The sequence below is a fragment of the Prionailurus viverrinus genome, chromosome C1 (assembly GCF_022837055.1).
Source record: "Prionailurus viverrinus isolate Anna chromosome C1, UM_Priviv_1.0, whole genome shotgun sequence".
Taxonomy (NCBI): Eukaryota; Metazoa; Chordata; class Mammalia; order Carnivora; family Felidae; genus Prionailurus; species Prionailurus viverrinus.
Window position 1 is genome coordinate 52,846,145 of NC_062568.1, and position 25,682 is coordinate 52,871,826.

General features: G+C 34.9%; 1 protein-coding gene across 4 annotated transcripts in view; it reads left to right on the top strand.

Annotated features, from left to right (window-relative positions):
- Window positions 1-25,682, top strand: part of LNPK (lunapark, ER junction formation factor) — a 73,964-nt gene that overhangs the window by 37,856 nt on the left and 10,426 nt on the right. For all 4 annotated transcript variants that reach the window (XM_047872354.1, XM_047872352.1, XM_047872355.1 and 1 more), the window contains 2 exons: window positions 14,047-14,259; window positions 24,882-24,987. In XM_047872354.1, coding sequence (XP_047728310.1) covers window positions 14,047-14,259; window positions 24,882-24,987 — 319 coding nt within the window. The remainder of the gene's footprint in view (window positions 1-14,046; window positions 14,260-24,881; window positions 24,988-25,682) is intronic.

A 25,682-nucleotide genomic window follows, 5' to 3' on the forward strand; every position in this document is an offset into this window, starting at 1 on the left:
GTAATTCTAAGATTGGCATGTGAAAAGATATTTTTGAGTTTGTATTGGCTTTCCTCTTTGTTCTTTTTTCTAGAATATCATAGTTTGTAAGGCTTTTGTTACAATACAGAATATATCATTTTTAAAAATTTAACTTTTGGGGTGCCTGAGTGGTTCAGTTGATTAAGTGTCCGACTTCGGCTCAGGTCATGGTATCACGGTTCGTGGGTTTGAACCTCGCGTCGGGCTCTGTGCTGACAGTTCAGAGCCTGGAGTCTGGAACCTGCTTTGGATTCTGTGTCTCCTCTCTGCTCCTCCCCTGCTCGTGCTCTGTCTCTCTCTCTCTCAAAAATAAATAAACAGGGGCGCCTGGGTGGCGCAGTCGGTTAAGCGTCCGACTTCAGCCAGGTCACGATCTCGCGGTCCGTGAGTTCGAGCCCCGTGTCGGGCTCTGGGCTGATGGCTCGGAGCCTGGAGCCTGTTTCCGATTCTGTGTCTCCCTCTCTCTCTGCCCCTCCCCCGTTCATGCTCTGTCTCTCTCTGTCCCAAAAATAAATAAACGTTGAAAAAAAAATTAAAAAAAAAATAAATAAACATTAAAAAAACCATTTTTTAAAATTTAACTTTTATTCTTATAAATCATCAGAATTGTAGCCTGGTTTATAAAGTTAAGGATGACTTTTAGAACTTTCAGAAGTCAATTCTTTTATAAATGTCCACAGAGACCATTGGTACTAAATAAGCCATAATACTTTTAGGTTTTCTTTTTCTTTTTCTTTTTCTTTTTTTTTTTTTTTTTTAGTTTTTTTTTTAAATGTTTATTTTTGAGAGAGAGAGAGAGAATGAGCAGGGGAGGGCCAGAGAGAAGGAGACACAGAACTGGAAGTGGGCTCCAGGCTCCGCCTCCGCTGTCAACACAGAGTCTGCCATGGGGCTTGAACTTATGAAATGTGAGATCACGACCTGAGCCAAAGTCAGAGGCTTAACTGACTGAGCCACCCAGGTGCCCCAGTTTTAGGTTTTCTGATTGGCAGGGCTATATGGGAAGAATCCCACCCTCTCCCATTTTCTATAAGTAGGATTTTGGTTTATAGAAATAGAAGCCTGATATTTTGATGAATATAATAAGTTTACATATGATTAAAATAAATTAGTCATAGATACTTGCACTGAAACTCCTGCCTTCATAATACGTTTACATTTTTCTACAACTTACACTTGTTTTTAGTAATTTTAAATGTTTCTTAAAATGTTTTTATTTATTTTTGAGAGAGAGACAGAGTCTAAGCAGGGGAGGGCCAGAGAGATAGGGAGACACAGAATCCGAAACAGGCTCCAGGCTCTGAGCTGTCAGCACAGAGCCCAGTGTGGGGCTCGAACTCACAAACCATGAGGTCATGACCTGAGCTGAAGTCAGACGCTTAACTGACTGAGCCACCCAGGTACCCCCTTTCTAGTAATTTTAAAAAGAGTGTTCGGTCTAGGCCAGGTTTCTATAATTTTTACAGTATTTTGTGTAACTGGTACTAATGTTTCAAAACTACTTCTTAAATAACCTTAGGAAATTTTTAAAATGTGATATTTTGCAGAAAGCTGATGCTGTTACTTAAAAAAAATCTGCTCTTTTCTCTCATTAAAAAAAAGAGGTATGAACCCTTTACTGACATTTTTAAGTATTTAATAATATTTAGGCAACATAATTTCCCTTGAAGAATTTAAATTTATTTTTCCTTAGAAGCCTTTGAAACTCAAATACATTTTTTCCTTTTGATGTCATATTGTAGTCATAGAAAAACCATTGCTGGTCTCTGCTGTGGATTCCTGTGGTACTGCTTTTGGATATCCTTTTAGCCTTTTAGGAGAATTAACCACTAGTTATAAGATAAATGAATTGTTTGTTTGTTTCTTTATTTAAAAAATTTTTTTTAACATTTATTCATTAAAAAAATTTTTTTTTAAGTTTATTTATTTTTGACAGAGACAGAGTGTGAGCATGAGCTGGGGAGGTGCAAAGAGAGAGAGGGAGACACAGAATCCGAAGCAGGCTCCAGGCTCCAAGCCGTCAGCACAGAGCCTGACACGGGGCTTGAACTCACGCACTGTGAGATCATGACGTGGGCCAAAGTTGGACACTTAACCAACTGAGCCACCCAGGTGCCCAAAATGCTTATTCGTTTTTGAGAGACAGAGAGAGACAGATCATGAGCGGGGAAGGGGCAGAGAAAGGGAGACACAGAATCCAAAGCACGCTCGAGGCTCTGAGCTGTCAGCACAGAGCCTGACGCGGGGTTCGAACTCACAAACTGCAAGATCATGACCTGAGCTGAAGTCGGTTGCTCAACCGACTGAGCCACCCAGGTGCCCCATAAATGAATTGTTTATTTAAAAGAACATGTTAAATAATTCTTATGTGCAAATACCATGAGGAGTACAGAGATGAATATAATACGGTTTTCAACCTTAAGAAGCATATAAGCTTTTTTTTTTTTTCTCTTAAAAGTATTTCTTCTGGAGGGTCCTATTGTAGTATTACTAGTTCTTCATCTGCAGTAATTAATTGCTGTTTGGAGTTTTTTCCTTATTGAAAAAAATTCTAAACTATATCTCAACTTCATTCTACTTTTTGAGAATTATAATTGAGTTTTGTTGTTTAATCCTTTCAAATCTCTTTTAGGTTTCTATTATTGTGTAGGTGACTTAGTCATACATTTTATTTATGTTTAAGTTCTCTGTTCCTGTGATTTAGTCAAATATTTATGTCTTTGCTTTTACCATTGTTCATTCGTTTGTTCTTTCCTTCCTTCTCCTCCTTCTCTCCCTCTTTTTCCTTCCTTTCCTTTCTTTTACCTGTTTCTGAACTGAAATAGGTAGGGGAAAAATATATATGTGCATATATATATATGTGCAAAAATATATATGAATATATATGTGCATAAATGGTACTTGAATAGATTTGCTCCCAAATCAAATTGAATTGTGCTGTTCTTATTTGAATCTAACTCTCTTGCTTGATTGCTGAACCAGAACTGTGATTCACATGTAGTAGATATATTTCTTTTATTTCTTATTACTTAGTATTAATAATATATATTATACTGAGATTGATTATAAAATTTGAGAATAGTATTCTTTGGTTTTCTTAGGTTTAGCATTAAAAGGAATGTAATATTTACTGGAAACAATACTAACCTGACCTTCACCTTCTTTTTAATAAAGTTAATGTTTTAGAATATTTTTAGATTTACAGAAAAATTACCAAGCTAGTACAAAGAATTCCCATATACCTTTGTACCAAGTTTTCCCTGTTAACATCTTACATTAGCATAGTACATTTGTTAAAGGTAATGAGCCAATATTGATTCACTATTAAAAGTCCACATAGCTGATTCAGATTTCCTTAGTTTTTTATTATTTATTTATTTATTTATTTATTTATTTATTTATTTATTTTTAATGTTCTTTTTATGTTTCAGGATCTCATCCAGGATACACCACATTGCATTTAGTTGACTTGTCTTCTTAGGCTTTTTTGGCTGTGCTCGTTTCTCAGACTTGTTTTTCATGACCTTGACAGTATTAGTCTTGACCCTTTTTTATAAGGAATTTTTATCAGTGGGTGCTTAATATTAGAAAATCAGGGTAATGATTTGATATGAAGAAATAAATTAACATAAAAGGTAGATCTATATGTATATATACATATTTACATTTAATAGAATGATAACGGTACTTAGAATCTTAGCATTCATTCTAGTTCTGTAGAAATCATAGACTGAGAGATGGGAAGACTTTGTTCTTAGTAGATTAAAAAGTAGTAAAGTTTGGAATTAATGAAAAATGATATTTGCAAGTATAATTTTCTGAATAGATTCTATAGGATAAAGAAATCTAGATATTTGGGGTTGGTAAGAAATTTGTGTGCTATTGGGAATGGCCTATAAGACATGGAATAATTGATGATGGAGAGAGTGGGGACAATTGGTAGAGTCCGTAAGGAGGCAAGAAGGAATGGGATTTAGTGTACAAGTGCAGGAGTTGGCTTTCGATACGAGCGTGCATAGTTCATCAATAATAAGGGAAGACAGAGAACATGGGCAGATCCAAGTAGGTAGTGAGAATTGTCTTCTGATTGTATATCTATTTTCTTAATGAGAGTGAGAATGGGGGAGACATTGTTGGGGCCCTGAAGAGAATATATAAAATAGGTCTCTAGGAGACTAAGAGAGTAAATGGATTAGGAAAATGTAGGAATGCCAGGGGACATTAAAGTCCACTTAAAGTTAACAGTCACGAATTTAAAGCATGGTTGTGCATGTTTTCCTGTTGTTTAGCTGTATGGGTAGAGGCATGGAGTAGGAAGAGAGTTGGTTTTAACCAGGGTTGGGGTTTTGACTAATGGATTAAATAAAGTGATAAAGGGGCAGGGTGGTGAAATTGTTTGCAAGGGATTGATTATGACAATATATTGTAGAATCTAAGATGATCATGAGGGAAGTAAAGACATGAGAGGCGGGTGATGGACATCAAAGGTATTGGTAGCAGTGATACAGGGGTCTGAACTACAAGATCTCTTTTGTATGGCTCTTGACCTTAGAATTGGTTTTACATTTTTAAAGTGTTCTAAAAAATAAGAAAGAAGAATAAGAATATCCAACTGAAGCTGTATGTGGTCCACAAAGCCTAAGATATTTACTATGTAACCCTTTACAAAAGTTGGCTGACCCCTTTAATAACTAATGGATTATAGATCTCCCCTTGGAGTTGAAAGAATAATTGAGAAATTAAGCTGGAAAGGTAACTGTGCTTTCAGAGTGGGATGCTTGAACTTGAAAATGGTGCAGTTACCTTTAATGGCAAAGTTCTAAGATTAAGTTATGACCATAAATTCTTAACAGACTTTCTTATATTTGTTTCAAAAGGAAGTCACCTATACATTCTTTTTTACCTTTGTACATAACCCTGCATCTCTACTAATGACATTAACAAAAGTCAATTGTATTCTGCCACAGCTAAATTTGAAATCAATAAGTATTGCAGAAAAATTTAATGGCTCTAGCAAATGGATTATAACTTCTTAAGTAGGTTTTTAGAATTTACTCACTTGTGTTACGTGGCATATGTGGAAGATTAAAGTAGAAATCACTGTTTTTGATCTTGATAGCAAAGGGAACGATACTTCATATTTTACTGTTTTTTGAGGTGTATGTTTGATTAAAAAATCTGGAAAACACTTGTAAAATAGTAAATTTACTTTTTGGGATGTTCTTAAGTGTCATATCTATACTGTTGCAGTTATCTATTTTTTTTTTAATGTTCATTTATTTATTTTGAGAGAGAGAGAGAGAGAGTGGGGGAGGTTCAGAGAGAGAGGGAGAGAGAGAATTGTAAGCAGGCTGCATGCTGTCAGCACAAAGCCCAATAGAGGGCTCGGTCTCATGAACCGTGAGATCATGACCTGAGCCAAAATCAAGAGTCTGACACTTAACCGACTGAACCACCCAGGCGCCCCACATAGCTATCTATTAAATAACAAACCACCCCAAAACTTAGTGGCTTACAACAACATTCATTTGTTTTGCTCATGAATTTTCAGTGTTGGCAAGGTTTGACAGAGACTGAGCATCTCTGCCTCACATCTTTTGGATCTACCTGATTGGGCCTGGAAGATCTACTACCAGGATGGCTTACTCACATGGCTGACAAGTTGGTGCTGGCTGTTAGTTCCTCTCCGCATGGAGTTCTCTCATGGGGTCACTTGGGCTTGCTCCAACATGGTGGCTGGATTCTAAGAGCAAGCAGCCCAAGAGACAGAAAGTAGTCCTGAAAACTGGCGCATTTATATTCTCTTGGTCAAACAGGAACAGATTCAAGGGAGGGGACATAGACGTCCTCCATCCCCCATTTGATGGCAGGCAAACCAAAGCATCCTGGGCTTGTATTTTAAAACTGCCACGTGTGCCTTAATACAGGTAACAAAGGCATTTATGTCTCCATCCATTTTTCAGTGTTTGTCTTAAATGCCCCATTCCCATGAACCCTTCCTTCATCCCATCACCGAGTTTAATCTCCCCATTCTTGGGCCCTCTATGGCACTTTGTTGGTTCCTTTTTTATGGCACTTACCTGCTGTTTCATGATTTTTGTGTGATCTTTGCTTGCCACCTCTGTGTGCAACCATTCAGTGGTGCTTTACTCAGAGTGGTTGCTTAATAAATGTGCTGAGTTGAAGGAAATAAAAGAAAACTTTTTCTTAGAATTAACAAATTGTATTTAAATGTTGTAAAATAATAATTTACCAAATGGGATGTTGGTGAGCTGCCAGGTGCAGGTTGTTTAAAGTTGAAAGAGGTAGGAGACTAAGTAGAAATAAACCATCAAGGTGATGAAAAAAGTAAATGTTGAGATAAAGAATTATAAAGCAAAACATTTTTTTTAATGTTTATATATTTTGGGGGAGAGAGAGCGAGCATGACCATGAGTGGGAGAGGGGCAGAGAGAGAGGGAGAGAGAATCCCAAGCAGGCTCCACACTATCAGCACAGAGCTCCAAGCAGGGCTCGAACCCATGAACCATGAGATCATGACCTGAGCCAAAATCAAGAGTTGGATGCCCAACTGACTGAGCCTCCCAGGTGTCGCCAAACATCCTCTTTTCAACTGAAGTACAATTGACATACAACATTGTATTAGTTTTAAGTGTACAACATAGTGATTTGACAATTGTGTACATTAGCTTTCCAAGCTAAGTGTAGCTACCGTCTGTCACCATACAAAGTTCTTGCAATATTGTGGACTGTATTCCCTATGGTGTACTTTTCATCCCAGTGGCTTACTTGTTTTATAATTGTAAATTTGTATCCCTTAAGCACCTTCACCTATTTTGCCCATCCCTCTATCCTCCCTTCCTCTCTGGCAACCACCAGTTTGTTGTCTGTATTTATGAGTCTATTTTTTATTTTGTTTGTTCATTTTATTTATTTATTTATTTTATTTTAATTTAGTTTTTATTTTAGTGCAAGTGGGAGACCGAGGGAGGGAGGGAGAGAGAGAGAGAATCTTAAGCAGGCTCTCCTGAGCCAAAATCAAGAGTTGGATTCTCAACTGACTGAGCCACCCAGGCATCCCTGTTTACTTCTTTTAGATTTCACATTATAAGTGAAATTACATGGTTCTTGTCTTTTTTCTGTCTGACTTATTTCACTTAGCTTTATACCCTGTAGGTCCATCCATGTCGTTGCTAATGACAAGTTCTCACCCCTTTTTATGGCTGAATAATATTCCATTATATGTATATGTGTGTGTGTGTGTGTGTGTGTAAATGGCACATCTTGATCCATTCATCTGTTGATGGACACTTAGGTTGCTCCCATATCTTGGCTATTGTAAATAATGACACATTGAACATAAGGGTGTATTTAACTTTTCAAATTAGTGTTTTTGTTTTTCTCTGGTAAATACTCAGAAGTGGAAGTTGTATGGTATTTCTACTTTAAAATTTTTAATTTTTAAGGAAGCTCCATGCTGTTTTTCATAGTGATTGCATCAATTTACATTCCTACCAATATTGTAGAAAGGTTCCCTTTCTTCCACATCCTTGCCAACACCTGTTATTTCTTGTCTTTTTGGTAGTAGCCATTCTGACTAGTATGTGGTGATATCTCACAGTGGCATTGATATTCATATCCCTGATGATTAGTGATGTTGAATTTCTTTTCATGTGTCTGTTGGCCATCTTTGTGTCTTCTTTGGAAAAACATCTAGTCATGTTCTCTGCCTGTTTTTAAATTGGATTATTTGTTTATAAAATAATATAAGAAAATTTATTATTAATTTAAAAAGCAGAACAACACAAATAGTAAACTACAGGCTGGCAAGTGGCATATGTGATTAGCATATTTTCTGCTTGAAGTTGGCTTTTTTTGTATGGTCTCCTGAAGTTAGGCTGAAATTCTCAATGAAGCAGGCAACACAAATTCAGCTGATTAACAATCTTAATTCTATCTGCAATCTTAATTCCTCTTTCATGTGACATAACATTTGTAGGTTCTGAGGATGAGAATGTGCACATGTGTGGGAGGCCATTTTTCTGCCTACTATACCATCTAAGTTGGATAACAGGCAGTTGGAAATTTAATCTTGAAATGCAAGTGGAAAGTAAATTTATTTCACAGATGTTTATTAAGCTCACACTCTGTGCTAATTACTTACCAAATCCTGGGGCTACTAAGATGCAGTTCCTGTCTAGGAGCTCTTGGTTCGAAAGGGTGCGCGCATGTAAATAATCTTAACGTATTAAGGACCACAATGAAGGTGGTAGGTACAAATCACAATGCATTATAAATTTTAGTAACAATGTGCCTTGAGAACACACTGGGATAGGACTGTTCAGGTCTACTTCACATGCAAAGATAAGAAGAGGGAAACAATGGGGTACCTTAAGAGACTGCAAATAGTGCTGTATGCCCAAAAAAGGGAGGTAGTGTTTATGTGAGGGAAGGATGATCATGAAGCATTTTGTATATGCAACATTCTGGAGTTTGGGACTTTATTGTATATGTGACATGGAAAGCCACTGGAGGCTTTGCATTTTAGAAAGAACACTTTTTTTTTTTTTTTTTTTTTTTTTGTAATATGGAGAATGGATTTGGAGAGAACAAGGTTGAAGACATGGAGATGGATTAGGATATAATCTATTATAGGTAAGAGATAAAGGCCTACAGGATATAAAGTTGTGGCAAAGGAGTTGAAAAAGAAGAGATTTAAGAGATAATTAAGATTTAAGATTAGATTGACAAGATTTTATGACAATTAGATTTGGAAAGTGGGGAGAGGGAAGAGGGGTCCAGATATCACCTAGGTTTTTGGCAACTGGTTAGATGTTTTAAGCAAGATAAGCATAAGACTTGGAGTAGTACATTTGTGTAGAAGATAATGGATTTGCTTTTGGATTTGTTGAGTCAAGTGACATCTAAGTGGTATGGTTTATAGGTAATTGATTATTTCATATGAAGCTCAGGAAGAAGGTTAAGGTTATAGGTACAGATTAGGAATGATTGGGACGTATAGATGATAGTTATTCAAACCATGGGATTGAGTGAAATTGCCCAGGGAGAGAAAACAGAGTAAGAAGGCCTATGGCAGAACTCCAGGGAATATTAACATTTAAGGGTAGATGGCAAAAGGAGGAGCCCAGGAAAAAGAAGGAATGATTAAAGTTAAAAGCAGAACTAAACTGGCATCTAGAAAGTTGAAGTGTAGTTAGGGATGCATCTGCTGTCATTGTCTGCAAAGGGTCAGGTGAGTAGAAGACAAGTGAGGCCATTGAATCTGATAAGTTATAACAGAGTTGAGGGCATTGTTGTAATAAACACTGGGATTTGTATCCTGCCTCCATCTCTTATTTTACTGTGAGAATCTGCAAGTTGCTTAGCTTTTGAGCTTTAGTTTCTTCTTTTGAAAACTAAGGATAAGAATTATCTCAAAGAGTTGATTTAAATATTAGATGAAATTAGTAAACTCACATTAATCACCTAGTGTAGTTCCTAGTAGATAATAGGGATTCCTTAAAGAGTAGCTGTTAACAGTAATGGTGTAGGTTTGTTGGTAACCAAAGCAATGGTGTCTTCAGTGGTAAGTGTAAGTGATATTGTAGCTAAGAAAGACAAAAAACAGATTGTGTTGGGTTGAGAAGTGAAATGTTGGGGAAGTTTTTCTTCCCTCCCAAAAGCTTTGCCTCTATGGGAAGGAAGAGGTTATGGAGTAATTGTGTTGTTAAAAGGCATCCACCTATTGAGAAAACAATCTAAGTGGAGAAATAGGGCAGAGGCTGAGTTTAAAGTAGCTTAGCATGAGTAGGATATGTAGAAGATGGTACAGTGAATATAGAGTTCAGAAAATTTTGAAAGTAAAAGAGATGTCAGATCCATGGTCTTTATTATTTTGATTTTTAAAGGGATCATATAAATTTAAACATTAGGGACCAGAATTTATATACATTTAACAATGGAAGTTCTCCTGAAGATATATCCCTTATGTCTCACAGAACTACATTTAGTAATCACTTATAAAGAGCCTTATTCACCCCCAATTTAAAAATCTCCACATTTACATATGTGAATCATTCAAAAGCTTTTTCTTGACACTTTTTCTTATGAGGCTTAGAACTGGACACAGTGTTCAGAAAACCTTTGACCAGTGCTAGGGAAAATATGAGGATCATCTTTGTAGTTTTGCCAACACTCTTTAAAGAAATTTGAAACCCAGAGTAGATAAAAGACTTTTTATTTACATAAGGAACTGGTGGTATCACTAGGATGAAAATCCAGGTCTCCTAACTATAATATGGTATTCTTCCTATTCCAGCTTAATACCGAAATGAAGACAAAACCCTCTACATGTAAAGAATCAGTATTTAAAAATCTGATAAATCAAGAGAATTATTTGATTTCTAGAACTTTTATCTCAAGAATTATCGATAATATGCTAGAGTTATAGATTTAAGTTTTTGCATAAATTGTGAATTTACACGTTTAAGTCAGTTCACAAATAACTTTAGGAAAACATTTAATTTGTACATTAATATCTACATTTTATTTTAATTATGGCTTTAGGAGTTGTAGGTTGCTTAGCTTTTGATTTATTGTAATCTCTGGAAAGTTTAGATGAATACTACTAATAGTTATTGTTTATTAAGTACTTATTAAGTACTTGTGCTTTGGTTAAGCCCTTTGTGTTGCTTATCTCATTTAATCTTTACAACAACCATAAGAGGTTAAGTATTCCTATTATGAGGAAGCTGAACTGAAAGTTGTCATCAACTTGGAAAAGGTTGCATGCACATCTAATAAACAGGGTAGAGCTGAAACTTAAATCCACACAGCTTGATCCCGGTGTCTGGGGTTTTTTTTTTTTTTTTTAGTTTCAGGTTTTTATTTAAATTCCACTTAGTTAACATACAGTGTAATATTAGTTTCAGGTATAGGATTTAGTGATTCATCACTTATATATAATACCTACTGCTCATCACAAGTGCCCTCCTTAATATTTATCACCCATTTAACCCATTCCCCTGCCCTCCTCCCCTCCAGCAACCCTCAGTATGTTCTCTATAGATAAGGGTCTGTGTTATTGCTTGCCTCTCTCTTTTTTTTCACCCCTATTTTCATCTGTTTGTTTTTTAAATTCCATATGTGAGTGAAATCATATGGTATTTGTCTTTCTCTGACTTATTTCTGGCAGTCTATGCTTTTTAATAGCTGTCTTGTTTTTTCATTATTTTAAAATTTGTTTATTGTAATGTACTGGTTTTTAATCTCATTCAGATTCTATTTGTTTCATTTGGAATTTAAAACTATAGACATGTACTCATTCTTGTTGAATGTGATTTTTATTGAATCAGTGACTGATCACAGATAAGGATGTTGAAACATCTTGTAGTCAAGACTTGAATTTATGAAACACTCTTTATGATACTTTGCCAGAATGATGTGAAATGCTTGGTAAATATTTTGGGGGGATGGTATTTTACATTTAAATGCAGGAAATGTTGAATATAACAATATAATACTTAGTTGAATACCATAAACATTTTAGAGAAATTATAATACAAAGCATTTGTGAATGGCAGGTGACTAAAAGTAGATAAATCTTAGATGTTTTAAACTGAGACTACCAGAATATTTCATAACACCTTACCAACTATAGATTGGATGTTGTACTACTAGGTACTTTCACCTATTGATATTGTAATTCTTTGTTACTTGCTTTTCCTTTGAAAACACTGACACTATGTTTTCTCCCTTTCCTGACTCTCTTATATCATTTTTCTCCCTTTTCTGCCTAAATTTAGATTTAGAAATTATTAAGCCAAGGGTCTCTTTCATGGAATGCTACACATGGTGTCCTTTGTTAACTAGCTAGTTACAGACCTGATCTTTCAGTCCTACATGGCTGATGTTAAACGGGTACTTTAGTTAAGTGCTCCAGGGTAGATGCGCATTTAGAGGAAGCAGTTTCAAATCTTAATAGCTACTTTTAATATAGTCTAATACATGTTAAACTTTTATTTATCTGGAAGGAAAATGTCTTTTTGAGTTATGGTTTACCTGTAAATTGGCTGAAAAATGATTTGCAGTACCTGATACCTTGTTTTTTAAAATCAATTCAAATGACCAAATCTTAATATAATTTCACTGATCTTAGTACCTTTTGTGTGTGTGTGTGTGTGTGTGTGTGTGTGTGTGTGTGTGTGTTTTAAGTAGACTCTATACCCAACCTGGGGCTTCAACTCATGACCCTGAGATCAAGCGTTGCATGCTCTACTGACTGAGCCAGCTAGGTGCCCCTCAGTACTTTTTGCAGCATTTAATGGCTTTCCTAATGTGTAACCACCTCTTAAGGTGTTTCTTGTGAGTAAAAGATAATTAGGTAACCAGCTAATTTGCAAGAGATATTAGGATACAATTGGTCCAGGTAAAATCTGAAAATTTCTAAACTGCATGGAAAATCACCAAATACAAAGACAGTTCCATTTCTATAATGATGATCTGCTTGTAATTTATTATTTCAGTGGCTAGGTTAGAGACTAAATTAAGAGCCAGAGGAAAATTAGTTGGTCTCAGTAATAACACCCTAACTGGTCATTTGAAAATACTTTGTGTGAAAACACTGTCATCTGAAATACTATGGATGTATTCAGTAAATGTGAGCTATCAATACAGACATTATCTTATTTAATCCTTATTACAGTTCTGTGAGTTAATATTATTATCCTGAATTTACAGATGAAGAAAAGAGGTTTAGTGAAGTTATCCCATCTAAGGTCTTGTAAGGCTGTAGGATTCTAACCAGACTTTTCTGATTACAGGGCCCAGGTTCTTAGCTGGTAGACTAGATTGTAGTAAACTGAAATCTGATGCTAGAGCTATACTTTTAGTGGCAGTGAACTTTTAATGAAAATCTTTAACTGCCAAACAGAGTCCAAACTTAAAATATTTTGCTTCTGGAAGTATGCATTTTTACCAGTCATGCCAATTGGAACTTAACTTCTTTAGTTTCAGCCTACTGTTCGAGGATTTGTGATAATTTAAGGTGATATGTAGAATTAAAAAGCTATAAGCACTTCTTTACTTGAGATCTTACCATTGACATTCAAGTAAGATATGGTGGGAAGGGGAAATGATAGAAGTGAAATGTTATGGAGTAGAGAATTATGAAACTTTCTGTAAAGGGCCAGATAGTAAATATAGTAAATGGCTCTGACAGTCATATGATCTCTTCTCAGCTCTTCTAAAACAGCTATAGGCAATATGTAAACAAAAAAGAGTGTTGTCATGTTTTAATAAAACTATAAAAAGGGGCAGGAGCCTGTATATGGCACATTTACCAACCCCTAATACAGAAAATCTTGTAATTTCTGCAACTAAAAGATGAGATTTATTTAGATTTATTTGTGATGATACTGTTTATGCAGAGTGGAAGTTTTCCTTTATTGAATGTATTGACAAAAAAAAAAAAAATTACCAAAAGGATGTTCATAATATAAGGAGAGTGGGAATGGTACCTAATAGTAAAGAATACTTTTTCAGCATTTCTGTGACTACTTAGATTAAGTACCTCATAAATTATTTGATGATTCTAGAATATACTTCATTCATTCATTTCTTAGTTATCTTTTTTCTTATCTTGAAAAAAATCTGCCATTTTCATTCGAGTTTTCACTAATTTTAATAAACTTTCTTTCCTTCATCATAAATTAGAGAGGATTACTATAAAAAGACATGACACATAATTGGGGATGGTTTTATTTTCATTGAATTTATTTTGAAAAGTGATACCTGTGATAGATTGAGGCTCTTTGTGTAAACATATACAGTTGGAAGTATAGGATCAGAAATGGAGTACTCTGTTACAGTCAGTTTTCAATGTCCATTTTATAGATTTCTTATTATAAGAAATCTTGACCCTAGAGATGCTTTCTGGTGCCACAAAACTTCATTAAACGTGTCATTTGTGGTATTGGCTAATACAGATATTAAATTGAAAATACATTTTTTAATTCTTATTCTCAGAGATTCGTCAGCGAACTGCAGCTCAGAGAAACCTTTCTCCAACACCAGCAAGCGCTAGCCAGGGCCCTTCTCCACAAGTTCCAGTATCTCCTGGACCACCAAAGGACAGTTCAGCCCCTGGTGGACCCCCAGAAAGAACTGTTACTCCAGCCCTATCATCAAATGTGTTACCAAGACGTCTTGGATCCCCTGCTACTTCAGTGCCTGGAATGGGTAAACAGAGCACTTAATGTTATTTACAGTTTATATTGTTTTCTCTGGTTACCAATAAAACGGGCCATTTTCAGGCAGTATGGAAATGGCATTTCATTTGGAAATAGCAGAGCAGTTATCTGATTAAGCAGGAGTTCCATATTCAATTAGCCATAACTCTTTACAGCTGGCACCTTGTGATACTGAAACCTATTTCTTGAGCTCATTTAACTGTTATGGCTTCTTTGTTTAAATGGCAATAAAACTTTGTAGTATTCTGTAGTCAACAGTATAGCATATCTTTTTATATTCAGATTTAGAATGGCTCCAGATTTATATAAAATGGGGATAGAAGAGAACACTTTTGGAATATATTCATGTTTTTTGCTAAACTCTTCACATACATTTTTAAGCATGACAACATATTCCAGGAAGACTATTTCTGCATTGTAGTCTACAGTACTATTATTGTTACTATGGGCTGGTAGATTTTTCTTTTATTAAGCCAAAGAACCTTAGTATTTTCTGACAGATACTTTAGCATAAAGTTCTATTAAATTAACATACTGCCTTTACTATTTCATTTCTTTGGATTTTCTTTGTTCAGTGTGGTAGAGCTCTAGGGGAAGACCCCATTTTTGAAGTGTAATAGATTATATTACCCTGATTATTATTTCTTTTGGAATGTGATGGTGCATGGAAATCTACTGCTTCAGGAGATCACATTATTTTATATAAATTGCCGTGTCAGATTCTTGAATATGGTAGTAAATGATTTATCTTGTCTTTATTTATTTATTAAAGTTTATTTATTTTGAGAGAGAGAGAGAGAGAGAGAGAGTGCATACGCACACGGGGCAGAGAGAGGGAGGGAGAGGATCTCAAGCAGTCTCCATGCTGTCAGCACAGAGCTGGATTTGGGGCTCAGTCTAAACCGTGAGATCATGACCTGAGCTGAAATTAGGAGTTGGACATTTAACGGAGTGAGCTACCCAGGGCCCCTATTTATCTTATTTTAGGATATTTAATTCTAATTTAGATGAGTTTGTTATTTCATGAGTAATTACTAACCTATAATTTATAATGATTTTGAGGCTAGTGAGTAGTTGATATCAAGTATACAGGGCACTTATGTAATAAAAGCAATCTAAATGTTGCTATGACAGTAGAGTTTTTTCCTGCTTTGCGTTAAAAAAAAAAGGAGCATACGATTTTAGAAAACTGTTAATTTATAAACAAATTAAGAAAGCTGGCTGCAAATTAAATGTATATAAGTCATAACTTTAAAGTAGTTACTGAAAAAATACTTTCAAATTTGACATATAATGATGTCACTTAAGGCAGCCATGTATTTTGTGAAATTTAGAAAAATTAAGTTGATTGAAAATTATTTATCTTTCTGTTATTATCTGATTGATTTGAAATACACATGATTTGTAAAGTTCTTAGTTACTGAAAAGTTATGAAAGAACTTTTTCTTGTCTGAGAATGCATGAATTATATACATTTGTGTATCTAATTAGTTTTAAGGAAATAAAAGTGTATTTATTTATTTTGAGAGAGAGAGAGAGAGGGAGAAACCTGTATAAAGTAATAAAAACTGTATTGCATGTATAAGAATAGGGTTATAGAGGGGAAATGGCCTAAATTTCACGATCATGTAAATAAAGCATATTTTACTAATGTTCTTGATTTGTTTTCCATGTAGAAGAGTATTTAAGTTGTACATTGCCAAAAATATGAATGAGTTAAATGATTTCTTATAGAGAAGATTAATAATTCATTTTTTCATTATGCCATATTTGTGGAAGAGAATCAATCTAATGTGTATTACCACAGGGCTCCCATATGTTTGAAAATTAATAACCAGCAGGTACTTGATAATTTGCCAGGCTGTGTAAAAATGACCAGTATTCCTACAATGATTGCTTTTGATGTTTGTATTAATTACCGTTATCCATAACAGCATAAATGTGAAGATGTGTTATTTTAAAAGTCATCAGTATGCACAGCATTTAAGATATTTCTTATGAAATCTGTTGTTTTATGTATCCAGATTCCTTTATGGACATTTTCATTTTAAACATGTAGAAGTAAAATATTCCAGCAAAAGGTAATTTGACTTGAAGGCTTTCAAGATATAATTTGGCATACTTATTCTAGTTGAAAACTTGATAATGAGTGTGCATTATCTAAGTGTTTGCATCCAGGTTTACTTTTTGATGATAACAATTGAATGTTAATACAAGTAAACTAATATCTGATGAAATCTGAAAAAATGTTCTTGATTTGTTATATTAAGAACTTATTCTACAACTTAAATTTCATTTGTTAATTGCTACAATTTTGACATCATTTGCCCTTTTTTAGATGGCAACAGCCTTTAGGTTTGTGGTGATTTACAAAGCAAATCTCTTTTATTATCCTTTAAAATATTAATATAGTATTGTTACTCTTAAACTTTGGTTTTTGTCAGAATCATTTTGAAAACCTTGTATCCTTGTATTGCAAGGCTTATTCCAGCAACGTCTCATTTTGTTGCAAAGTCTTCTGTGAGGTCTTCATGTAAACCTTCATTGCTGCCCATCTTATTTTTGTGTTCATCCTGCCTTGCTTTACAAAGGCAAACGTCACTTATTTTATTCTCTCACTTTCTTCTTAGTGCTGCCTTCTGTGTTGTCTCTCAGTTCAGAGTATCTCCTACAAACAGTTTTCTTTCAGTTTTCAAAGTTTGTGGAGTTACAGTTCATAACTCTTCATTTTTGTTGTTGATGTGTTTATGTGATGTAAATCACTAATTAAAACTAGGTTATTGGGGCGCCTAGGTGGCTTAGTTGGTTGAGCATCCGACTCTTGATTTTGTCTCAGGTCATGATCCCAGTGTCGTGGGATTGAGCTCCACATCATGCTCTGTGCTGAGCATGGAGCCTACTTAAGATTCTCTCCCTGCTTCTGTACCCTGCTTGCGTGTGCTCTCTCTCAAATAAAAATAAAAATAACGAAAAAGCCCCCCCAAAACTAGGTTATTCTTTTACTCTCTATTCTCCATTTGTCTCTTCTGATATTGCCTAGTTTATTACATGAACACAGTATGTCTCTCTCTTGTTTAGATCTTCAGTTTTTCTCAGCAATGATTTGTAGTGTTTAGTATGTAGGTTTGTATGTTTTTTTGGTTAAATGTATATGTAATTGTTTCCAACTTTTGATCCTAATGTAAATGGCTTTGTTTTGGTATCTCTAGTTGTTCATTGCTAATATATACATATATATATATATGTATATATGCGCAATTAATTTTTGTATTTTGGTCTTGTATCCTGTAATCTTGTTAAACTTATTAGTTTTATTAGTTTTTAAATAGATTCTATAGTATTTTCTACATAGACTCTTACATTGTCTGTGAATAACGGTAATTTCTACTTCTTTTCTAATCTGGATTCCTTTTGTTTCTTACTCTTACCTTATTGCACTAGCTAGAACCTTTAGTACAATATTAAGTAGAAGTGTCAAAAGCAGGGCGCCTGGCTGGTACAGTTGGTGGAGTGTGTGACTCTTGATCTTGAGGTTGTGAGTTCAAGCCCCATGTTGGGTATAGAGATTGCTTAAAATATATAAAAAAAAAAAAGAAATTGCAAAAGCAGACATTCTTGCCTTATTGCTGATCTTAGGAGGAAAGAAGTTACTTTTTCACCAGTCAGCATGACGTTAACTGTAGGGTTTTTTCTGTTGTTGTTGTTATTGTTTTGTTGTATATGGATAACTTTTATCAGGTTGAGGAAGTACCCTTCTATTTCTAGGTAGCTGAAGACTTTTATCAATAATGGATAATGGATTTTATCATATTTTTTTTCTGCATCTCTTGAGATGCTAATAATGGGGTTTTAGTTTATTTAATGTCTGTTCATACAGTGAAATACATTGATTTTTAAATATTAGACTATCTTGCTTCCCTGGGATAAATCCGACTTAGTCATGGTGTTTTATTTTTTATATATAGTGTTGGGTTTGATTTGCTAAAAGTTTGTTAAAAATGTTTGCATTAATTTTCCTTAGGGATATTGGTCAACAGTATTTTTTTTTTTCTAATAATGTCTTTGTCTGATTTTGCTATCAAAAGTATGAGAAAGTATTCTCTCGTCTTCAATTTCACAGACAAGTTTGTGGAGAGTTTATATTATTTTTTCCTCAAATGTTTGGTAGAATTGACAGGTTGAAGCATCTGACTCCGGTGTTTTCTTTGTGGAAGGGTTTTTTGTTTTTGTTTTCAAACTAAAAATTCAGTTGAAAAAAAATCTACAGACTAATATCCCTTAGGAACATAGATATAAAAGTTCTTAATAAAATTTTAGCCTGCTGAATAGTTACCGGTTTCTTGTTGAGTAAGCTGTGGTAGTTTGGTGGTCTTTCAAAGGATTTGTCTATTTCACTTAACTTTGAATTTATTGGGATAAAGCTATTCATTATACTCTTATTATCCTTTTGATATCTTTATAATTTAGATTTATGCCATTTCTTTCATTCCTGATGATAGTATTTTTTATCTTACCTTTTTTTTTTTCTCTCTGATTAGTCTGGCTTGAGGTTTATCAGTTTTGATCTTCTCAAGACAACTAGATTTTCTCAATTATTTTTATATTTTCTATTTTATTATTTACTCTTTATTCCTTTATTCTGTTTATCTTGGGTTTCATTTGCTCTTCTCTTTTAGTTTTTTAAGGCGGAAGCTGAGTGCATGAATTTTAGAATTACCCTCTTTCATAGATGTTTAGTGTTATAAATTATCCTCTAAGTACTGCTTTAGCTGCATACCATAAATTTGATATGTTGTTTTTTCGTTTTCATTCAATTCAAAATTCCATTTTGATTTTTCTTTGAACCCTCGGTTATTTAAATGTATGTTATTTAGAGATTTGTTATTTGGAGATTTCCTTGATGTCTTTCTGTTGGTGATTTGAAATTTAATTCTATTGTGTTCAGAAAACATACTTTGTATTTGAATCTTCTTAAGTGTACTGAAACTTGTTTTATGTCTCAGAATATCATCTGTCTTGGTAAATGTTTTATATTCACTTGAATACATATTCTGTTTCTGTTGAATAGAGTGGCTATAAATGTCAGGTCAAGTTGGTAGCAGATAGTGGTGTTCAAGTCTTTTATGTCATTACTGATTTCTGTGTTTATTCTGTCAGTTATTGAGAGAAAGCTGTTGCAATCTCCAACTGCATTATTTTGTGTGTATAAATAAGTAAATACTATTATATATATATATATACACATTATATATATTGTGTATATATGTTGTATATACTGTTATACATATATTTTATATATTATTGTGTGTATATATTATATATACTATTATGTATACGTATATAGATTACATATATACCAAATATATACTTGTCTATTTCTTTTTGTACTTCTGTTAGTTTTTGCTTCATGTGTTTTGAAGCGCATTATGATGCATATGTATGTTTAGGATTATTGTGTTCTCTTGATAAATTGACTCCTTTGTCATTATAAATTACCCTTTTTTATCCCTGATAATGGTACTAATACAGCTACTCCAGATTTCTTTTGATTAGTGTTAGGAAATTTATATATATTGTTTCTGTTATTTATTTTTAAACTATTTGTGTCTTTGTATTTTATTAAAAAAATTTTTTTTAATGTTTATTTATTTTTGAGAGAGACAGAGACAGAATGAGAGTGGGTTAGGGGCAGAGAGAGAGGGAGACACAGAATCTGAAGCATGTTCCAGGCTCTGAGCTGTCAGCACAGAACCCGACGCGGGGCTCGAACTTATGAACTGAACTGTGAGATCCTGAGCCAAAGTCGGACACTCAACCGACTGAGCCACCCAGGCACTCCAATGTTTATTTATTTTTGAAGGAGAGAGAGACAGAGTGTGAGCAGGGGAGGGGCAGAGAGAGAGGGAGATGAAGCAGGCTCCAGGTTCTGAGCTGCCAGCACAGAGCCCGACGCGGGCTTGAACTCACAAACTGTGAGATCATGACCTGAGCCGAAGTCGGACGCTTAACCGACTGAGCCACCCAGGCACCCCTTTTTGACATTATTTTAGTGGGTGTTTTGGGGTTTACATATATCTTATATGTATATACTTTAACTTACAGTTCACCTTCAAGTGATATAATACCAGTTCACAAGTAATTTGAGATTCTAACAACAGTATACTTAGGTTTCTCCTTTCCTGGACTTTGTGCTATTATTGCCATACATTTTACTTCTAGATATGTTGTAAACCACACACACAAAAATTTATTTTTCCTTTAAGCTATCAATTATATTTTAAAGGGATTTAAATAATGAAAGTTTTGTATATTTACCTGCATGGTAACCATTTTAGTTATTTTTCTTTCCTTTGTATAGATCCCACTTTCTGTCTGACGTCATTTTCCTTCTGCCTGAGGACTTCTTTTAACATATTTACAGTGCAGTTCTGCAAATGATGAATTCTTTCAGTTTTGTATGTTTGAAAAAGTTTTAATTTTGCCTTCATTTTTAAAAGATGTTTTTGCTAATACGGAATTCTAATTGATAGTTTTTCTTTAAAAATATTGTTTTACTATCTTTTGGTTTGCTTATTTTCTGATGAGAAATCTGTCATTCTTATCTCTGTTTCTCTGTATGTAATGCACCTTTTTATGACAGTGTTTAAGATTTTCTCATTTTTAAAAAAAAAAAATTTTTTTTTCCCCAACATTTATTTATTTTTTTTGGGACAGAGAGAGACAGAGCATGAACGGGGGAGGGGCAGAGAAAGAGGGAGACACAGAATCGGAAACAGGCTCCAGGCTCTGAGCCATCAGCCCAGAGCCTGACGCGGGGCTTGAACTCACGGAGTGCGAGATCGTGACCTGGCTGAAGTCGGACGCTTAACCGACTGCGCCACCCAGGCGCCCCAAAGGTTTTCTCCTTATTACTGGTCTTAAGCAATTTGATGATCTGTGCCTTGGTGCAAAATTATTTCTTGTGCTTAGGGTTTGTTAATATTCTTGGATTTGTGGGTTTATAGCTTTCATCAAATTTGGAAAGTTTTTTTTTTTTTTTGCAGTACTGTTTTCTCTTTCCTTTCTTATGGACTCCAATTATATGCATATTACGCAGCTTGCTGATGATTTATTTAAAAAAATTTATAGGCTTTTCTTTGTGTTTCATTTTGTATGGTTTCTATTGCTATATCTTCAAATTTACTTTTTCTTTTTCCCTGTGATGTCCAAAGTGCTATTTATCCCATCAGCAGATTTTTCACCCTAGACATTATAGTTTTCATCTGTAGAAGTTCAGTTTAAGTCTTTTAAATTTTTCCATTTCTTTACTAACACATTGAATCTTTCCTGTAGATTCTCAAGCATATAGAATAGAGTCATAATAAGCATATATTTGTCTACTGAGGCGCCTGAGTAGCTCAGTCAGTTAAGCGTCCAACTTCAGCTCAGGTCATGATCTCACAGAGCCCTGTGTCGGGCTCTGTGCTGACAGCTCAGGGTCAGGACCCTGCTTCGAACTCTGTGTCTCCCTCTCTGTCTCTGCCCCTCCCCCGCTCATGCTCTGTCTCTGAAAAATAAATACATGTAAAAAAACCCAACAAAATACAAAGCTTTAAAATAATGTGTATTTGTCTACTAATTCTATAAACTGTCATTTCTAGGTCATTTTTGGTTATTTTTCTCATTATGGGTTGTATTTTCCTGCTTATTTGCATGTCTAATAATTTTTTAATGCTTCTTTTTTAACTTAATTAAATTTATGGGTCAATGCCCATCCCCCATTTCCCCCTCTCTCCCATCAACCCTCAGTTTGTTCTCTGTATTTAAGCGTCTCTTATGGTTTGCCTCCCTCCCTCTCTGTAACTGTTTTTTTTTCCCCCTTCCCTTCCCCCATGGTATTCTGTTAAGTTTCTCAAGATCCACATGTGAGTGAAAACATATGCTATCTGTCTTTCTCTGACTGACTTATTTCACTTAGCATGATACCTTTCAGTTCCATCCACGTTGCCACAGATGGCAGGATTTCATTCTTTCTCATTGTCAAGTCGTATTCCATTGTATATATAAACCATATCTTTATCCATTCATCAGTTGATGGACTTTTAGGCTCTTTCCATAATTTGGCTATTGTTGAAAGTGCTGCTATAAACATTGGGGTACAAGTGCCCCTGTGCATCAGCACTCCTGTATCCCTTGGGTAAATTCCTAGCAATGCTATTGCTGGGTCATAGGGTAGTTCTATTTTTAATTTTTTGAGGAACCTCCACACTTTTCCGGAGAAGCTGCACCAGTTTGCATTCCCACCACCAGTGCAAGAGGGTTCCTGTTTCTCCACATCCTGGCCAGCATCTATAGTCTCCTGATATGTTCATTTTAGCCACTCTGACTGGTGCGAGGTGGTATCTCAGTGCGGCTTTGATCTGTATTTCCCTGATGATGAGTGACGTTGAGCATCTTTTCATGTGTCTATTGGCTATCTGGATGTCTTCTTTGGAAAAGTGTCTATTCATGTTTTCTGCCCATTTCTTCACTGGATTATTTGTTTTTCAGGTGTGGAGTTTGGTGAGTTCTTTATAGATTTTGGATACTAGCCCTTTATCCAATATGTCATTTGCAAATATCCTTTCCCATTTCGTTGGTTGCCTTTTAGTTTTGTTGATTGTTTCCTTTGCGGTGCAGAAGCTTTTTATCTTGATGAGGTCCCAATAGTTCATTTTTGCTTTGAATTCCCTTGCCTTTGGAGATGTGTTGAGTAAGAAATTGCTCTGGCTGAGGTCAAAGAGGTTTTTTCCTGTTTTCTCCTCTAGGGTTTTGATGGTTTTCTGTCTCACATTCAGGTCTTTCATCCATTTTAAGTTTCTTTTTGTGAATGGTGTGAGAAAGTGGTCTAGTTTCAACCTTCTGCATGTTGCTCTCCAGTTCTCCCAGCACCATTTGTTAAAGAGACTGTCTTTTTTCCATTGGATGTTCTTTCCTGCTTTGTCAAAGATGAGTTGGCCATACGTTTGTGGGTCTAGTTCTGGGGTTTCTATTCTATTCCATTGGTCTATGTGTCTGTTTTTGTGCCAATACCATGCTGTCTTGATGATTACAGCTTTGTAGTAGAGGCTAAAGTCAGGGATTGTGATGCCTCCTGCGTGGTTTTCTTCTTCAGTATTACTTTGGCTATTTGGAGTCTTTTGTGGTTCCATACAAATTTTAGGATTGTTTGTTCTAACTTCAAGAAGAATGCTGGCGCAATTTTGATTGGGATTGCATTGAATGTGTAGATTGCTTTGGGTAGTATTGACATTTTAACAATATTTATTCTTTTAATCCATGGGCATGGAATGTTTTTCCATTTCTTTGTGTCTTCTTCAATTTCCTTCATAAGCTCTCTATAGTTTTCAGCACACAGATCTTTTACATCTTTGGTTAGGTTTATTCCTAGGTATTTTATGGTTCTTGGTTAATGCTTAGTTTTTGAGAGAGACAGCGCGTGAGTGGGGGAGAGGGAGAAACAGAATCCGGAGTAGGCCCCAGTCTCTGAGTTGTCAGCACAGAGCCCGCCATAGGGCTGAACTCACAAACCATGAGATCATGACCTGTGCCTAAGTCAGACGCTTAACCCACTGAGTCACCCAGGTGCCCCATCATATCTAATAATTTTTAATCTGATATCAGGCATTGTAAGTTTTATGTTATTGAACACTGGATGTTTTTGTGTCTCTATATAAAGGTCCTCTGAATGCTTACCCAGTGACCTGTGAGTTATGAAGGTTTCCACTCTGGTTGGTGAGAACGTGCTATACTTTGGGCCCATGTGAACACTATTACCTTTAATATTTGGGGGCAATTCTTTCTCTGTCCTCAGTTTCATCATACACATGTACCAATCAGTACTCTGTTGAATAGTCTCGGGGATCCTCTGTAGATCTTTGGTGTTCTTGCTCTGTGCATTTTCTTCTCTCTAGTACTCTTCCTGTAAACCCAAGCTGCCTTGGTCTTCCTAGAGTTCCAGCTTTATCTTCTCAAACTTAGGGAGACTGATACATTTCAGCTGGATTTACCCTCCCTGAGCTGTTGCCTAGAGATTTTCTTCAGGCAACAAGCTGGGGCACTTGTAGGTTCATCTTACTTGCTTTTGGTCTCTCAGGAATCTTTATCCTACCTTGCCTGGTTTTTAATGTCCTTACAACTGTTTCATAATATATTTTGCATAGTATTTTAGTTGTTTTAGGTGGAAGGTAAATCTGACCCCTGTTTTACTCTATTATTGCCCCAAATGGAAGTCTCCTAATTTGTTATTACATAAGATTTTAAGAATCTGGGCATTTTAAAAATTAGTTTGTACAGAGACCAATGTAGCTTCATTTCTTAATAGATTATGTTGACGGTTTTGATATAGAACATAATTTAACATATTTTGTAGTATATATTTTTAATGAAAACCTGAATGCTCTGAAGAGATTTATAAGAATTGCTATTATTTTTGTTAAAATCTTTCAAAAGTTCTGACAAGCATGCATAGTACTTGGTAAGTTAATTAAAATTTAAATGTATTTTATACATATAAATAAATATATGAGTAATATTTAAATATGTATCATGTAAAAATAACTATATAAATAAATTTTATTGTTCCTTTACTAGGTCTTCATCCTCCAGGTCCACCTTTAGCAAGACCCATTCTCCCCCGAGAGCGAGGTGCTCTGGATAGAATTGTTGAATATTTAGTTGGTGATGGTCCACAGAACAGGTAATGTTTGTTAGGGTGGTAGGTAAATGAAAATGAAGAAGTTTATTGGTCAAAAGGGTGTGTGTGTGTGTGTGTGTGTGTGTGTGTGTGCGTGCACACTAGACATTCTATGGTTTTGTGACTCCTGTTTCCTGATTTTAGAACATAATAGAATATTTTATGCCCCTGTAAAAGAGAACATACTCAGTTGTTTTTCAGTAAGAGTTTTGATAAAATGCAAAAAAATATATAGAGAGAACAAAAACTGTTGTGACCCTACTATGATTATTTTTAGAGAAATTAAATCATTTGTTTGAAACTTTTAAACTTGAAGAGCACACAAATAGTGAAAACTTGGTAGTTTGTAAGAAATGGGGTTTTATAGATGTCAGTATGGGAGTCGGTGATGGTAATGATTTTAATGGCAACGAGGACAATTTAGATATGTTTGACACTATGGTTTTCAAAATAGTTTTCCAATTATTATCTTATTTGATTTTTACAATAATTCTAGGAAGATAGGGGTGATGTGAGCAGAGCAACTGTCATAATATAGACTTTTAAAAAATACTTTAGGATAGTAGACTAGAATATTTGACAAGGTTATTGGTTAATATTATTTCAATAAAAGGACTAGAATTTAATGTTAATGTAATAATTGTATATTATTCAGAACAGACAAGTTGTTGTTTGGTCGGGCCAAGTGTTAAGTGCAT